The following is a 12,257-nucleotide window of genomic DNA, read 5'->3' as shown; positions in this document are numbered from 1 at the left end:
TGATAATATATATGTATAGATAGAGATAATGTCCTAAGAAGTCACTATGGAGCGATACTCTTGTCTGAATGTTTGCGTCCCCCCAAAATTTGTATGTTGAAATCCTAACTGCCAATGTACTAGCATTAGGAGGTGGGGCCTCTGGGACTCGATTAGGTGAGGGGAGGTGGGGCCTTCATGATGGGATTGGTGCCCTTATACCATTGCATCCACACGACTCCTGAAACAGAATGCTACGGGCACCAGTGACAGTCACAACAAAGTTTATTGCAGTGAGAGGCAAGGCAAACCGATCGATTGGGACCGACACTCTTGACCAGAGTGCGGTCTCGAACAGCCGGGGTACAAAGTTTTTATAGCCCACCACATCATCTTATTATCACCTGGGAACAGAACAAAAGAATAGTTCCCAGGTGGAAACAGTTCAAACAGGCCCTTGTCCCCATCCAATCAAACACTAATCCTTCCCTTGATTGATAGGATAAGGCTGTTATCTTTTAACCTATAGTGTTAAAACAAAGCTGTTATTTGTTAAGGCTACAGGTTAGCCCTACACTACAAGGGTCCCTTGCCCCTTCCCCCATGTGAGGACCCAGCAAGAAGTCAGCCCAGAAGATCACCAGGCACCCCGATCTCAGATTTCCAGCCTTCAGAACTATAGGAAATAAGGATCTGTAGCTAATAGCCCCCAGCCTGTGGTGTCCCATGAGAGCAGTCTGGAGGGACATGGGGTAAGGACCTAGAAGAAACAGAAAGGTAGACAAGTTGATGTGCGATGTATGGCATAGGTTATTCCTGTGGGTTTTCTTTCCCTTTATAATGTCATAATGCCCAGGAAACAGAAAGTGGCCAGAAATTAAAGAGATTCCCACCTTCAATTCCCAACCTTCTTTCATTGCAATGACTTTGGTGAAATGGGCTACAGTCCCTGAGCAAGGAAGGATGAGACTCTGTTTCTAGGCTACCTGTGGGATGACGAGGGAAGGTGCCCATTGAGTAAGTCTAAGAATGGGGGTGTTAAATTGCCCATGTCTTTCCTCCACCATCTCAGGCCACAATAGCGAGGAAGAGTGTGTTGGTGGTGCGCCACGGGGAGAGAGTGGATCAAATCTTCGGGAAGTCATGGCTGCAACAGTGTTCCACTCCTGATGGTAGGTAACATCCTGGCAGGATCTAGCCCCAGAAAGTATATAGATCTAACAAATGACATCACTTCTCCGTTTCCTGAGCCGGGTCCCCTGTGGCAGCATTCTTCAGGGTTATAGTATATGTGGGAGGGGTACGTGCTATATCTTTCTCCAGAGATATTCTACATGTGCACACTGTCTGTAAGTATCTTACCTCAAATGCTTTGTGGAAGATGGGGGAATGGCTATCAACAGTAAGCAATCAGCTGGTGTGACCCATGGACAGTCGACTTTATTCTGGACGCACACGCGGCAAGTTGGTTAGCGAGTGCAGCATTGAGTTGACACTGTGTCACTGTGACCTGCGGTCTCTGAACCCTCAGCTGCTGGCACAACCCTATCTCAGTCTCATTGCTGTATCTCTCTGAGATAATCTTCGCTGCTGTGGTCGCTTCCCTGCGATGTTTAGCTGTGCAACTCAACTGATGGACATATTTTGAACGTGTGTCTTGCTTATCCCGAGTTCACCCACTGGATACCAGGAACGAAGGACAGTGCTTATAAATACAGCCCACCCACAATGATACGCATCTATACCAATGCACATCCCTGAATGGAAAGGCCAGCATGCCACAACATCTAAGCCACAAATAATTGTACAACTGAAGATACTGAATGAACAGAGTGATAAAAATCCATTCACAGTAACTGGTCTAGCTAAGCTCTTTTGGAATTCCTCTGGGAGCCCAGCAGGATAAGAAAAGGGGGAAATGAGTAGGGGAAACCATTGGCAGATGACCAGCATGCACCAGGAAAATTCTGAACGGATTACATCATGGCCAAACATATCTACAAGACCCTACGGAAGTGATGCTATGCTTGTCTCTATAAAACAAGATCAATCACAGATGCAAAGGCTCAGGAAAGAGACAACAGGATGACACGTGGCTGTGAGGACAAATTGACATTCAGACGTGCAATGAGAAGAAACTTCCCTGTAATACAACAATTATTGAAACCACAGATTGAAATCGCACACCACGTCAGTGTGCGTGTGGCCGTGGCGGTGTGAGAACCGACACAAAACAACCAGCGCCAAAGATGTTCATTGGACATCATGGAAAGAGGAAGAATATTGACAAAAGACTGAGTCATCTACAGGGAAAAGACACCGGATAGTCCCAGCTGGAAGGAGGCTCCTGGTGGCTCTTTCCACAGGCCGAGCAGGCCTTGATAACGTCAATACTGACAGTCTAATTTGTCCCAACTTTGCGTATTACATTGTTTAATCAATTACAATGGGGTACTCAGGGGGTGCTGCCAGACCTTCCTCGGACCCCAGATTTCCTCCTCGTTTCTGCTCACTTCTGGCCCTCATACGGCCCTTCATTTCTCAGTGGTGCTAGCCAGTTGACCCCCCTCCATCTGTGAGGCTCTACACCATCAGACCCTAACTTTGCTCCAATCCTTATCCTCTTCTGAGCTCCGCTCTCTGCTTCTCACAGATAAAGCGTCAACGAGGACAAAAGACCTACGTGGAACAGGTTAACAATACCATCAAGGGACCTTCTCTGGGAAGAAAACAAATACGACTTTCCCCAGAAAACACAAGATATGTTCTGGCATTTAATGAAAGCCTTTCTCCAAACAAAGTCTCTGCCAATGGAAATGCCAAGGAGGGAGCTTCCAGGAAAGTCATGCATGAAAGCAAGGCATTCAAAGTAGCAAGCTGCCTCTTTGTGTTTGTGAAGGGCTAGGAGGCCATGTGGAGGGCTGGGCTGGTGTGCTCGGGCAGGGTTAACGACAGGGTCTACCCCAGGATGTGCAGCAGGTCTCAGGAAAGGAGGCTGGGCTGCTAGAAACTACCAGCAGCTGGAAGGTTTGGGGTTGCTTGGGAGGACGTGAGGGCTTGGTGTGGCATAGTGTCCTCTGTAGGGGTAATCAATAATTCAATATGAGGTTGAGCTTACCACTTATCGACCACCTCCCCTGAGCCAGGCGTTGGGATCCGGGCATTGCCACACTGATTCGTTGTAACAGCTCTATCATTTCTCCCTTTCACTAATGAGGGAGAGTAAGTCAGTTGACTCTAATCATACAACTAGTAACTGGTGGTCCCAGGATTTGCACCTGGGATTGTCAGATCATAGAGCTCAAGGTCAAAGGCAGGGTAAGCGTTTTGCAGCCTCTGGTTGGAGGGTTGAGGGGAGACCCCACGGATCCACCAGATTTCCAGCTATCGACTGAAGGAGCATTCTGGCCATGTGCACTCTGTCCCCGGGGACAATGTAACACACTGTCAGTTGTGGGGATGGGTAGAATTTCCCTTCCGTAATTAATGCCAACTTGAGATGTCTATCAAGTTTAGCTCAGTCAGTAATGGAGACATTCCTTTCTTAATCAAGAAGATTGTATGAGTGAATCTTCTTGAGGAGACCTCAGGGGACACAGAGGGTCTCGAGGTTTCTGGGGTTGACACCTGTGTCCTGTGCATTTGAAGAGATGTGTCACGGTTGACTCCACATCGCAGAGCACCTTTAAGAAAAAACACAGATGAGGGGAGCCTGGGTGGCTCAGTCGGTGAAGCGTCTGAATTCAGCTCAGGTCATGATCTCACGGCTCGTGAGTTCGAGCTCTGCATCGGGCTCTGTGCTGATAGCTCAGAGCCTGGAGCCTACTTTGGATTCTGTGTCCCTCTCTCTACCTCTCCCCCACTTGTACTCTGTCTCTGTCTCTATCTCTCAAAGATAAATAAACATTAAAAAATTTTTTAAAAAAGAAAAAAGAAAAAACACAGATGACAACAATTTAAATGATAACCTTGCTTCCAATGTGGGTCGTGATCTTGGGGGTTCCAAACCTGCACTAAGTCGGTGGACCTGAACGCCTGGTGATTATTTATGCTTCAGGGAAATACTACCGGCCAGACCTGAACTTCCCTTGCAGTCTGCCCAGAAGGAGCAGTGGAATCAAAGACTTTGAAAATGATCCTCCACTATCATCGTGTGGAATTTTCCAGTCCCGCATGGCAGGTATGTTTGGGGATCATTCTGGTAGAAATAGTAACATTAATCACAGCAATGATGATCACTAATGCATACTGAGCCCTTGCTACATGCCTGCAGAGGTCCGTGTTAGCATTAACTCCATTCTGCTGAGGAAGCGGCTCAGGCACAGAGAGGTTAAGGAAGTTGCACAAAGCCACACAGCTAGTAAGTGCAGATGCAGGGGTTTGACCCAGGATGGATAGTTGGGGGGGGGGGGCGGTTGGAAGGAATGAAAGATACAAGAGAGGGGAGGAAAAAGCAATGAACACTAAAAAAAAATTTTTTTTTAAAGAACATATCCTCTCTGATTTTACTTCAGAATCTGTCAATCTGGGCTTATGCTTTATGTCTGGGGTTCTGGTCCCACATGGTTGACTTTTTGGAGCCAAAAAAGCCAACGGGTTCATCTGGTCTTCATTTTATGAATGAAAAGACCCCGAATCAAGAAATGAGGGAGGTGTGTGGGCTTGCACACTGCTGGTTACCGGAAGGAGCTCAGGGTCTCTGAAGGGGTGTCCGTGCGGGCAGTTTTTGACCTCTGCACTCATTTCCGGGGACGCCCTGATGAGGTGCCACAGGTGGAGTGGCTCCATCAGCAGAAATGTGTTTGTTCTCTTGCGGTTCTGGAAGCCAGGCGTCTGAGTTCCTCCCGAGGCCTTGAGGGTGGCTGCTCCAGGCCCCTCCTCCGGGCTTATAGACGCCGCCTTCTCCCTGGGTCTTCACGTCGCCTCCGTTGCCTCCTCGTCTCCCTCTGTGCCCATCATGGCTGTGTCCAAACTCCCCCCTTTGAGAAGGACGCCGGTCAGATTGAACTGGAGCCCCCCCCCCCCAGTGACCGCATAGTAACCTGACTGCCATTATAAAGACACCGTGCCCAAAGAAGGTCACACTCTGAGGAACGGAGCATGAGGACCCCCGCAGATGAATTTGGGGGGTACGATCCAGCCCGTGACAGCCTCCCCTACAGCCTCGCCAGCTTGACACCGTGCATTTCCTAAAAAGGTCCCCTTCTTTCCCAGGGGCCAGGCCCTCTAATTTTGCGAGAAGAAATGTGAGCTCCGGGCTTGTCCCTCTCTGCTCAGGATCTCACAGCCTGAACTCCAACTGTCAGCGGGGCTGAGCTCCCATCCGGAGCCTCTTGGAAGCAGTTGCAGTTTCCCCCAAAAGACTGTTGGGGGAATTCGGTTCCCTGCGGTCGTAGGACTGAAGTCCTGGTTCCCTTGCTGGCCATCACCAAAGGGCTTTCTTTTCTCAGCTCCCACACTCCTTGCCACATGGCCCCCTCCATCTCCGAAGCCTGCAGTAGGGAATATCTTGCATGCGGAATCCGCATACCTTGGACTCTCTGACTTTTTTTCTGTGACAGCCAGAGATAAATCTCTGCTTTTAACGGGCTCGCCCGGATGGGTCAGGCTTACCCGCAATTATCTCGCTTCTGCCGTAGGACACAACACTCCCACATTCACAGCCTCCAGCCACACTCACGGGGACCTTACGGGTGGGTGCACCAGGGGCTGGAAATCTCGGGGCCATTTAAGATCCTGCCTACCTCGGGTAGCGAGCCCGCCCTCAGAGTCCTCCCCATGGGAGGTTACAATTATGAAGAGGGGTTTTTGCACCTGCTGTTTTCCAGGAGAAGCACTGCTGGACAGCGGCATCAGAATCACCTCCGTCTTCACCTCCCCAGCCCTCCGCTGTGTGCAGACAGCCAAACACATCCTGGAAGGTCGGTAAGAGCTGCAGTGAGCATCGCAGGTGGCCCTGACCTCATGGTTATTCTCCAAAGGGGGGAGGGAAGGGAATGGGGGTCAGAATCGGATGAGTGGCAATGAATGGCCACAGAAGTCGCAAGACAGTTTTGGACCAGTCCTCCGAGAGCTGTTAGCAGACACTGAGCCCTTCAACATTTCTGGAATGCCAGGATTCTAATCGAGTGGCAGGAGCCTGTCATCACACTGTCCACCTGCATCTGCTTGTATCTAACATATGTTTAAAAAGAGAGAGAGAGAGAGAGAGAGAGAGAGAGAGAGAGAGAGAGAGCAGAGGAGGGGCAGAGAGAAAAGGAGAGAGAGAGGGTCCCAAGCAGGCTCTGCACTGTCACTGCAGAGAGCCCCACGTGGGGTTTGATCCCACGAACCGTGGGATCATGACCTGAGCCGAAGTTGGACGCTTAACTGACAGAGCCCCCAGGCGCCCCTGCCATGTGGCTTTCAAAACAGCATCTGAGGAGGGGTTTCAAAAGCCCACAGAGCTGGCAACAGCTGTGGTCCCTTCTGAGGGCCAAGCTCATGACTCTAGCCAGGGCGAGGGGAGCAGCTGCTGGGAGCTGTCCAGCACCACTGAAGGCTGATGTCCCTTAGGAAGCCCCCAGACCACCTTTAGCAGCTTCTGCCTGCAGGAAAAAGTTCCTGCCAGAGAAGTGCAGCCTGTTCTGGGGGCCTTGGTTCTTCGTCTGCTGCTGGAGCCCTGCCCTGCCCTCTTGGAGGGAGGGGGCGGGGGGCAGTGGACATGATGTAGTCAGCAGTGCAGGAGCACAGGCCAAAGCCCCACAGTGATGGGACAGAGGGCAGAAGACGTGGACACAGACACAGCAGGTGTGCTAATGTGGGGGAGGGGGCTTGCCTCTACTTTCTTAGAGACAGTGGGGGTCAGGCCACCAGCTGGAAGTGAGAAAGGGAAGGACTTCTGGAGGCTTGGGGTGCACAGAAGGCACGACATGTCTATCAGAGAGATAGAGGGTGGTCACTGAGTACTGACTTTACATGGAGACCCAGCCACCACAGGGCCCGGGGCTTTCCTGCAGGGGCAGATGTGGAGGACCAGGTGGAGAGCTAGAGCTAATGACGGGTGGGCTCGACAAGTAAACTACAAAGTTCTCAGAAATGTTCTCCGGTGATGATAACGTCAATGTCTCTAATACGATGTCTCGTGGACTTTTGGTCTATATGCAGAACATCTTTTTTTATTGTCATGATGCTGTTTAAAGTCCAAGTGTATAAATTCTGGGTCGTTCAGGAAAATGAGGGCGCTCAACCTTCTTCACAGGTCCTGGAACAGGACAGACCTGTTTTCAGACTGACATCTGAGAGGCTTACATGCTACCCTTAGTTTCACTGTCATGTCAGTGACTGTCCAGATGGACCATTTCCCAAAATGTGACCCACAGAACAAAGTGGCCGCAAGATGGCTCCACAGAAGGAGTGGCCAAGACCATTTGGGAACCTCTCCAACTGTTCCCACTGGACACAGGCCCTCCACAGGCTGGAGGGAACTCAGGAGCCTGGTTAGACCGTGTAACTCCCTTTCGTAAATGTGCTTTGGCAAAGGAACTTGTTCCGTGGACCTGGAATACATTTGGGGAACTGATTTATTTCCAGCATTGGAGCTTAATGACATTTTCTCCATTTCAAATAAAAGCATTCAAGCCCTCTTTCCCCGACTCAAAGAGATGGCCTTATGCTATAGGTGTTCTCTTGGTCGAGGTAGGAAATTCTCGGGAAGGGTAGCTGGGAGAAGTCTGGGTGTTCCAAGAGACAGCTCCCTTCACCCTTCACCTTCTCCTCAATCTGGGTGTCTGTCAAGATGGCGCCTCAGTGGTGACTAGTGTGCTCCTCGATTGGCCGAGTCTTTTCCATGGATCGCTGGGTTGGTCGACATGGTGTTCTCTCACTCTTGATCAATGATGAGGCCCAGTGCTAGTCTGGCTGTAGAGATACATGGGACCATCAGGGTGAGCCCACTGATAGTGGCATCTCGCAGGCCAGGCAGACTCTGTCCCCTTCCTTATGGACAGGAGTCACCGCTCCTCAGATGCCTTTCAACCATCTGGTGGGTTCTTTCTTAGAAATAGCATAGCAGGGGCACCTGGGTGGCTCCGTTGGCCAACTGTCCAACTCTCGATTTCAGCTCAGGTCATAATCTCATGGTTTATAAGTTCGAGTCCCAAGTCATGCTCTGCGCTGACAGCTCGGAGCCTGCTTGGGATTCTCTCTCTCCCACTCTCTGCCTCTCTCTCTCTCCCTTTCAAAATAAATAAATAAACTTTAAAAAAAAAGAAATAACACAGCTGTAAGTAATCACAGAACAATATTTGCCAAGGGAAAAAAACCCCACATTTTTTTAAAAAAGTATTGTTTAAGAGACTCACATAAAACCAATCTGGACACTGAGGATTACAAACGCTTGTATTCCGTTGGATCCAGAGCTCAAACTGGAGAAAACAATTAAGATAAGAGTGGAACCCGGCATCTTTGAATGGACCAAATGGGAGTCCGGCAAAACCACCCCAACCCTCATGACCCTGGACGAGCTGCAGGAGGCAGGTTTCAACGTCAGCATGGATTACAGGTGGGTCGCTCCCTCCCTTTCTGCCGGGGTGGGGCACCTTCGTAGCTCCTGCTCAAGAAGAAACATTCACGACAGCACTAAAGACTGTATTTGGGGGACCACTGCCCTGGGGGTGTGACCAGGGACCAGGACTGGACCTGGCTCTGAACATAATGGGGACAAGTGAGGGATTTTAGTGAAGGAGCAGGGCAGAGGTGGGACGCTACTGAGGGATGGGACGGTGGGGGGGGGGGGGCAATTCTTCGTGCACCGCCACAGCAGTAGCCTCGCGGAGGCAGGCCAGAGAGAGCGTGCGCAGGCATCACCTGCGGGTGACGGGGGAGGCGGGGTTTGCTCAGGATTTGAGAAGGAGCAGACACCAAGGGTGGGGGTTCCGGCTCCCTGTGTCAGCAGGAATCTCGCTAAAACCGACTCTACGCGGTTGGACACGGAAGCCCACGGTCGGCCTCGTGAGACGCGGGCTCCGGGAGCCCAGCCAGGGTGTGGTCCAGGAGACACGGTTTGTCCTTCTCTGCCACGGCCCACTCTTTGCCGTCACAAACCCTCCTGGGGCTCAGTGAGCGTACTTGCTAGAGAGATCGAACGTCGGCCCTCGGCCTGCTTGGGGCCCACGCTGGACTGTCACGTGGTCCTAGAGCCCCGCCCTCCCGGAAGGGCTTCTCCTTCTCCCGCTGACCACACGGCCAGCAGGCCGGCGTGGCAGCCACCCCCGTCTCCTCCTCCAGGCCTGCGTTTCCCCTCGCCTCCCTCATGCCGGCCGAGAGCTATGACGAGTATGTGAACAGGTGTGCGGTGAGCGTCGGATGGATCACCAGCATCCGCCCACGGGACGGTAAGGGCCTCCCGCGTCCCCCAGCCCCCGGCCCTGGGGATGGGCAGCCCCCCGGGGAGGTGGGGTCTTACCTCTGGGGTGGAAACTGGCCAATTTTTAGAGTTTAGGAAAGCCCCAACCTCGTCCGCCCCCTCCCCAGCCAACAGTGTCACACAGAGGCCTCTGCAGTCACCGGGCGCGTGGCCACATACCTGCCACCATCCGGGGGGGGGGGTCCCGATTCTGTCACCGAGAGCCGATGGGATCCAGGGTGGCAGGGTCAACACAAACCGCTCGTGTCCGCTTCCTAGGAAACAAGAGACTAAGAATGGAACGCGAACCAGATGTCAGGTCACATTCGAACAAAACATCTGTACATGTAGATGGTTGAGACCGTGAGAGAAACCTGAATACGGAATTTGAGTGTGGAGTCTGAATGTGGACATGGCTGAGAAACCGTGTGAATTCTGTTAGGTGTGACGGTGGCAGGCTGGGCGTGGCAGGGTGGGAAGCGGTCACGTGAAGGGGCAGACTGAGGTATAGTCTGTGGAATGGTGGGATGGCGGGGGTAGCGGGGGAGGGGCGGTGTAGCTCACGGATGGTGCGCGATGTGCCAATGTCACACCATTGCGGCTCCGGGATGCGTTAGACCCACCCGTGAGCCTATTGGGGGATATTTGAAAACATCCGTGGTAAAAGTTGACACGTAACCCTTTAGAATTTTAAGTTAGCACGCTGAACATCAGCGATGTGTCAGAGACCAAATAAAACATCGTGGGGAAAATCCAAGCGAAGAAGGCACGCGCTCTGCCCTCAAAGAGTTTGGAGATTGTTGGGGAAAGGCATGACATCCAGAATATTAAGAGTTTTGAATAACACGAGGAAGAGTCTCCGAGGCAGTGAGAGACCACCAGACCCGCTTCCCCACCTGGTTATCCTTCGTCCCTCATCCCGCAGACTCAGGCAGAGATGTCTGCTGATGAGGGAAGACCGTCTCTGCTCTCAGGGAAGAGCTGAGCACCTGGCCTCCCCGGACAGTCCCAACGCGCCAGGGGGACACGCTCCCTCACATCCTGTAGGAAGAGACCCAAACCTTGCCGCGCCCAGCTCCCCCAAACGCAGCCGGCCACGAGGCTGCTTTACAAATGGCCCATTTTGACCGGTTGGCACCCTGGGAATGTGCTTCCGGAAGCCACACCTTAGTGGCATTTGGTTGATTCTCAGACTCCTGTTACGCACAGTTACTGCGACAGAAGGCCTCAGGACAGACGGTGACGTGAGGGCCTTTTGCTGTACAACGGGGGCCCGTCCTCAGGCCACCGCTGTCCAGCTGCTCCAGTTTGAGCCTCCGTCCTGAGCTGAATTTCAGTGTCCACAGGATGCTCTGCCCTTCCGAGGACACTCCCCCCATTACAGGGGTGAGGCCTTCCGGAACAGGGATGGGGATCTGCTCAATCAGCTCCAACCCCTCTGAACACTGTCTTGTGACGCTCACCGCAGGGAACACAGCCCATCCGTCCCTGTGTGGCTGAGGCTGTCAGGATGCAATGCTTGAGGGACAGGACAAGTCGGATTTGGAAGGTGAGCGGTGCCGGAGAGGGGACAGCATGAGGCAGGCGGGAGTGCGACAGGTGTGGCCAGCGACAGAGGAGGAGTAATAACTCCAGGCGGGCTGGAGGGTAAGAGCCGACCCCACTGGTCCCCGGGCGGACGTTATCTGTGAACTGGTCACCGTCCTGCACAGCCTGGCGTCACCTCCATGCACACCCCATGACTCTGCAGCCCAGAGGACTGAAGCCTACGTGCCCACGTCACCCGAGCACCGAGAGCACAGGCCCAGAGTCGAAGCCGTGCGTCTGCCTCCCAGGCGGCATCCCGGCTGCCACCGCACCGTGACTTCGGAGGCCAGAGATGTGAGAGCGGAATTAACAGGAAATAGTACATCAGGGCTTCGGTCACACTGGAGAATTCAGTGTCAGGAAGCAGCAAGAATGAATTGTTCTGTGTCGGCCAGAACCTTCAGGGGAAACTCTCCACCCGACTGCCTCCTCCAGGTGGATCCTGTGGGGCCGGCCACAGCACCTCGTGGACCCACCAGGACCCGCCAGCTCCCCCCAGCTGTGACCGGTCCCCGCGGCAGTCACGCCCGCCGGCAGAAGACTCGCTCCACCCGTGGACTCGGGTGTCGTTATTGAAGCGAGAGGCATCAGCAGGCTCGTGGTGGCTGATGCCTCTCAAGCTGAGGGACCCAGCCTGGGAGGCAGCCACCACATCCCGCAAGAGGAGGTCCCTCAGGTCACAGCGCAGTCCCATCCCCGAAGTTCCCGACAGGCGCGGCCGCCCCCAGAAGGTGCACAAGGACGTGATACAGCAGGGACCATGCACACGCATGGGGGACCCGCAACTCGGGGTTACCTGCCGCACCGCTTCCGACCCGGGATCTCTCAAGGCTTTGTGTACCCCGGGGGTGATTCCACCCGACGACTTTGGGGACTCTCATTCTACTAGAAGGCGCTGTCCGTGCCGGCTCTGACTCCGAGGTGTCCCTTTCTGTACAGTAGGCGTCATCCTGATCGTGGGCCATGGCTCAGCGCTGGACTCCTGCACCCGCCCGCTCCTTGGGCTGCCTCCCCGCGACAGCGGAGACTTCGCCCAGCTCGTGAGAAAGGTATGTGCCCGCCCCTTCCTCCCCTTCGGGCCGTGAAGTCAAGCACCCCGAGCACACGGGGCCATCACGCTCCCCTCTCAGAATGAAAGCAGGAGTCCAGACAACCCGGGGCAGCAGGGACGCCCCCCACCCCACCCACCCTGTGTCCTGAGAATGTGTGCACCTGCTCTTACACAAAGGGCGGTCCTGGGTGGGGGGCTGATGGGAGCGGTTTGTCATCTTTATCATCATTATGGCAACTTTGGCCATTTGCTGCC

The 12,257-nt window shown here is 53.4% G+C and overlaps 1 protein-coding gene across 5 annotated transcripts in view; it reads left to right on the top strand.

Moving 5' to 3' along the window:
- Positions 1 to 12,257, top strand: part of UBASH3A (ubiquitin associated and SH3 domain containing A) — a 40,170-nt gene that overhangs the window by 24,319 nt on the left and 3,594 nt on the right. The window contains exons 8-13 of one of the 5 annotated variants that reach the window (XM_006935839.3): positions 1,052 to 1,151; positions 4,037 to 4,159; positions 5,808 to 5,900; positions 8,377 to 8,521; positions 9,247 to 9,353; positions 11,894 to 12,000. In XM_006935839.3, the coding sequence (XP_006935901.2) occupies positions 1,052 to 1,151; positions 4,037 to 4,159; positions 5,808 to 5,900; positions 8,377 to 8,521; positions 9,247 to 9,353; positions 11,894 to 12,000 (675 nt within the window). Of the gene's footprint in view, positions 1 to 1,051; positions 1,152 to 4,036; positions 4,160 to 5,807; positions 5,901 to 8,376; positions 8,522 to 9,246; positions 9,354 to 9,643; positions 9,848 to 10,832; positions 12,001 to 12,257 lie in introns of those variants that run through there. The other 4 variants (XM_003991367.4, XM_019839345.3, XM_045036568.1 and 1 more) reach the window with 4 other exon arrangements.

This window comes from Felis catus, chromosome C2 (genome assembly GCF_018350175.1).
Source record: "Felis catus isolate Fca126 chromosome C2, F.catus_Fca126_mat1.0, whole genome shotgun sequence".
Lineage (NCBI taxonomy): Eukaryota > Metazoa > Chordata > Mammalia > Carnivora > Felidae > Felis > Felis catus.
Note: the sequence above shows the minus strand (reverse complement) of the source record. Positions and strands in the feature narration are given on the sequence as shown.